Source organism: Limulus polyphemus, unplaced genomic scaffold, assembly GCF_000517525.1.
Source record: "Limulus polyphemus unplaced genomic scaffold, Limulus_polyphemus-2.1.2 Scaffold6279, whole genome shotgun sequence".
Classification (NCBI taxonomy): Eukaryota; Metazoa; Arthropoda; class Merostomata; order Xiphosura; family Limulidae; genus Limulus; species Limulus polyphemus.
In genome coordinates, this window is record NW_013671889.1 from 35,260 (window position 1) to 41,052 (window position 5,793).

The following is a 5,793-nucleotide window of genomic DNA, read 5'->3' on the forward strand; positions in this document are numbered from 1 at the left end:
GCTGACGCAACAATACATAAACTGAAACTAGTAAATTCTGTTTTAATTTATTCCAAGTTTCTAATAATCTTAAAAAACTTAATCGTGTTCTCGCATGCCCTTCTTCTCTCGAACAAAACCATGTAGAAAGATTTCAATCTGTTTCCAAACCATAATTTTTCCGAACCTTAAATAATTCTAATAGCTTTTCTCTTAGCTCTCCCTAATATTTCAACATCCTTTCCAAAATTGGACATAACATTTCAAATCAAGTCTAACCAGCGCCTTAAAGAGTAAATTAATGACTTATTTTGGCCTGTAATTAATATTTGTATGTTTGCCCTATTGCTAGCTAACATATACATTGTCTAGAGGTATTTTTCTTTCAAAGCTATTCCCCAAAAGTTTGGTCATAAACTTTACTTAAGAGTTTCTCAAATAAGGTTATAAGAATAATTAGTCATGTGATAACGATGTGTATAACGTTTCATATATCAAGATTAAAAGGCATTTACCAGATCAGTCCATATACACAAACAGTCTAAATATCTCTGCCCAACTACAGCATCTTAGATCAGTACAATAACAAATACTAATTAATTCAACAGCCTCTGTAAATTATCCAGTTTGGTGGTAATTCCATTATCAACGTCTATAATGAAAATGGAAGTAGCAAAGACGTAGCACAAAATCCTGAGGAACACTACCTGTGTAATATTAATGTATTCACATTAATAATGAAACCTGAGTTCTGTCTTCTTCCACCCAAACTACTCTTAATTCATATCACTAGTTTATATCCTGTGAACAATTACAATATTTCTAAAAATTCTGTTATGTGACAACTTATTAAAAGCTTTCTAAAAATTGAAGTACACCAAATTCTCTGCATTTAGTTAATATATAATAATTGTATTAAATGTACCATCTGACTATCTGTGATAATATACGTAACTTATCTAAATGCTGTTGCAGAATGTCTTTTAGTATAAACTCTAGAAATTTTGCAACTTCCGAATTTACTGAAATAAGACTAAATGGCTAGTAGATAAGTACTTGAACACTGCCTGTCTCCTATAAAATTCGATGTGACATTAGCTAGCGTTAAGTCTTCTAGCTGGCGCCTTCCAACCATTAATTCATTGAAATTAAAATTAATTAACTAAAACACAATCCTCTGTTGACAAATATGTTTGGTCATGTGCTTAATACATATGCATTTTAAATGTTCTATATATTCTTCTTACTGTATGGTGGCGCGAAAGTTCTGTGTTGTAGCCCCAGATTATCAACGAAAAGTTAACTGCAGTTTACAGTTTGCTTTTACTTAGGGGGTTAGTGTACTTGTTAATGTTGTAACAGTAATATAGTCACAAAATTTCAGTAATCACTTAGCGCCGGAATAACAAATCTATAACATGTTCAGAATCGGTAGTAAGAAGAGTATGAACAAGGATTACACCTGCACCATCAGGCTTATAGATGATAACGAAGTTATTCAGTGCGAGTTTCGGGTAGGAATAGGCTTAAAGTTGAACTTTAAAAAAAGTTTGTAACGTTACGTCAATCATTAAATGTCATTGACTTTCCTCGGTTTATGTAATATATATACGGTTTCCACGAGAGACGGTGATTAATGAACGTTTTATCATTTGATAACTTACATTGTGGATGAAATAGGCCTGTTTATTAATATTATGCTTGTTGATATTTCAAAAAAATTATTTCGTTTTCTTTCACAAGCAATGGTGCAACTTCGTGAGAGAAAACAGGCAAATGAAACTATAACACCTGTTTGAATGTAGATCAAATTAAAATAAGACCATGCATAACCAGCTATTTAGGTTTTGCAACATATACTTAGTTGACATTCCAAGACACTGTAGGTCTTTGAAATTTAACTTATTTATTTATTTTAGAGGTTTTTAACTTTGAAATATATAGAGTTTAGTAATTTATAGTCTGAAAATATAAATGAGAAATTATATTCCAAACTGTTTGGTTGCTATTAATATATTATAAAAAAATGAAAAGCCTTAAAATGTTTAATCAATACATTGAAATATTGAATTACCAGTTTGTTGTTATAGCCACATCTATTCATTAAGTCTATAATTTCAGAAATTAAAGACAATTTTAGTTTATTTTGAATGTTTATTATTATGACCTATATAATTAATATTGTTTTCAACTTTAGTATATCATAATTGAAACTTGTTATTTCTAACTAAATGGTCTAGTATATACATACAGCATCATTTATCATATGATTTATTACTACTTCTAGCTCATTTCTTTGTTTATGATCATATATGTTGATATCTGTCTTTATAATTCTGGTTATTCTAGCTCAAAAGCAAACAAAGTATTTCAAATGGTGTTAAAGTATAGCCTTCTAAAACGTGAAACAAAACTAGTAACTATTCATAAATTAAGCAACATTCTTTTGGTTGTTTATCAGTCACTACTTGTACAACTTTTAGCCAGGAATATATTTTATAGTTCTCATCAAAATAATATATTAAATTATTATTGAACTGCATAAAATGCAGAAAATAACAGAAAGCAACAAAGTACATTGAATTTTAAAGTGTCATTTGTGAATAGCCTCCCAGTGGCACAGCGGTATGTCTGCGGACTTACAATGCTAGAATCCGGGTTTTGATACCCGTGGTGGGCGGAGCACAGATAGCCCATTGTGTAGCTTTGTGCTTAATTACAAACAAATAATTTGTGAATAAAGTCCAAGTTGATGTTATGAAAATGTTGCATGTTGTAATTGTAACCTCTAAATTTATTTTTTCGAGATATAAAAGTAGTAATATCTGGATATGTCACTGGAACAAGTAGGCTTAATTATTCTAGAAAAATTGCAGATTTTTAGTTAATTTTGTAAAATGTTGAAAAGAACGTCAAATGTGTAGAAACACGCTACTGAATATTGACAGATCAAGATATTTAACTGTGTTATTTGAACAATTTGTATACAGTGGTTTGGCAAGTCTTAACTCCACAGAGAACTCATTTAACACCTATGTATTTGGTACATGGCCAATTCCCAACAATTTGATAATGTAGTATTACCATGGGTAAAGTTTTGGCTACAAGGATATAAAAATCTTTCTGGAGAATTATAATCACATGGCAAGATTGTTAAATTATGTTGACCCAAAGAGCACAATATTTTGAAGAATGGAGCCTTCAGTGTTCTCCATTGAAGTGCAAAAAGTTTTGCAACAGAATATTATGTCAGCAACGAGCTCAAAAACCTTACTACAATTGAATGTAAAGCAATGATTTCTAGAGCTGGGTGATTAATGGAATTTGTTAATCAATTAATAATCAGGCTCATTAATAAATTACATTCAACTATTTCATTATTCTCACAATAATAAAAAATAATAACATTAAATCATAATGGCAATATTTTGATTACTTAGTTGGAGTAGTCAAAAACTAATAATCAGAAACACTAATTTTGATTAGTTGATCATTTTCATCACATTAATAAATTTAATTGTAATTTCTATTAATTATTTTATGTAACACTAATTGATGTAATGAGTGCTCATAGGTAATCTATTACTCAAGTTATTCATCCAATTCTAATTACAAGCCTGGTCAATCAAAAAACAAAAACATTTTAAACACATTAATTTTATTATCCATATTGTAAACATATTAAGAAAGTACTTTGTTTTAAATCATTGTTTGTAATGTGTACATAAATCAGTAAACTACATTAAATTGGATCTTTCATCCTTACCAGGAGGTTTATGTTTAAAGTATACTCAAGGGACCGTGACTGAAGATGATACTTAGTAAAAGGCTTAAATGAGATATTTGAATTCATGCTTCCTTGTAGAAGTTAGAAAGCTAACGTACCTTAACACATGAACAACAAGGGACCATTTGATCTTTCAAACTATCCTTTCACACCCGACACCTGAGGAAAAAATAAACATTTTAAAACCACCCTTTGTTTTCAGGAACTTAACAATTCCCCTTTTAAACACCCGTAAGATGCCAGCCTCTATTATTGCTGATGGCACTTTATTTCTTAAACTAATCACTCTATTAGAATAATAACACTATCTTTACTGGAGCCTAGCATATATTTTCAAAATCTTAAACTCCTCTTCAAGATATGGCACAATGAAATCACAGCTTCACTTCTTTTCTCAAGAGAAAATATATTACCACATGTTAGCCTATCTCCATAAGACAACTTTTTTATCCTTATGATCATTCTGTATGTAGTGGCCCCCTGATCCATTTCCAAAAAGTCAGTATCCTTTCTTAGAGAAGGAGAACAAATTATATACAGTACCCCATCAATACCTGCATGTAGTGGAAAAATGGACATAAAATTAGTCAGATAAAAGTGAATTACTTGTATATCATAAGGTTAAATAATCAAATTTATTTACAGGTAAGCTTTTAGTGGTACTTTCAAAGCCTTTGTCATTTTAGAAAGACAAATTTATTTAGTACTGCTGAGAATTGGTTGAAATATTAAGATCAGTGATTGGTTTATCAGAGAAATTGATTATAATTGGTCAGCAGAATTTTTTTTTCTTCAAGAAGTTAAATTAAAAGCATTGGAACTTAGTTGTGTTTGTTTGGAATTTTTTCTGTTTCTGTATATTTATTGTCCAGGATAAATTCATAGCAAAATAAAACATGAAAACTTATGGCTTAATATTTATTGTGTATGGACATTCTTGTTAAAATCATTGGTTTTAATTTTATAGAACTTTTAAGTGATAAGTTCTTATTGATTTTGTTTTGTATAAAATAGTTTCTGAGAATTCTTTTAGGTTTTTTGTTATAAAACAAAAGATTAGCTTGGCTGGGTTTGGGAACTGTTAACCAGTGGAAATACCTGTCTTAACCATGTTTGATTTACTACATAAATATCTAGTTTTCTTGTGACAAGGTAGGGAAACAAGGTTATAACAAAAATATAAAAATATCGTATTAACAAAAAATAATTATAATATTGTAATTGATTATGGAAAATCATAATTGAATATTTGACTCTAATGACCATTCTTCAAATATTCTGAGTTTTTTACACACCACTGGTATTCAGTTAACAGTTCATGTTGTGCCTGTTTTTCAAATCTGAGAAGTTTTGTTATGGACAGTTTGTGACATGGACTTTTATTATGAAAAACATTTTGTTACAGCATCACATCATTACGAAAGGTTTTGTTACAAGTGTTTTTTGTGATTGGTGAATTTTGTTACTAGATTCACTAATACCTAATTCAAGTAATGGAGGACCCTGCCTCACCCCTCTGTCACAAAAATGATACATACATTATGTTCGTGAATGTTCAAGTTGTTAAAGGTGTTTTCAGTATGTTATAAATATTTTTCACTGTAATTTCATTTATGTATCACTGTTCATGACACTCCCTACCCCCTAACATATCCTAATGCAGGCTTAGACACCCTCTCACCCCCATAGTATTATCTAATTTTTTAATGGTCCCCAAATGATTGTACAGTTTATGATCTATTATCATTTTTTTATTATTGTCACCAAGCAATTTGTATTTAAAAAAAAACTACCTGTCACAAAATCATTATTCATAACAAAAACTGCCAAGTCACAAAAATGATGTAACAAGAATGTACCCATCACAGATTGTCCTGGTAATAATGTAGCAGTTGTAATGCACCAATCACAAGTTGTCTTGTAATAATGTAGCAGTTGTAATGCACCCATCAATAGTTGTCCTAGTAATAATGTAGCACTTGTAATGCACCCATCAAAAATTGTCCTAGTAATAATGTAGCAGTTGT

General features: G+C 30.1%; 1 protein-coding gene across 1 annotated transcript in view; it reads left to right on the plus strand.

The window, feature by feature from the left end:
• Window positions 1-1,266: 1,266 nt before the first annotated feature.
• LOC106473567 (FERM domain-containing protein 5-like) overlaps window positions 1,267-5,793 on the plus strand; it is an 18,409-nt gene continuing 13,882 nt past the window's right edge. Inside the window, exon 1 of the mRNA XM_022401973.1 lies at window positions 1,267-1,493. Coding sequence (XP_022257681.1) covers window positions 1,398-1,493 — 96 coding nt within the window. The 5' untranslated portion in view covers window positions 1,267-1,397. The remainder of the gene's footprint in view (window positions 1,494-5,793) is intronic.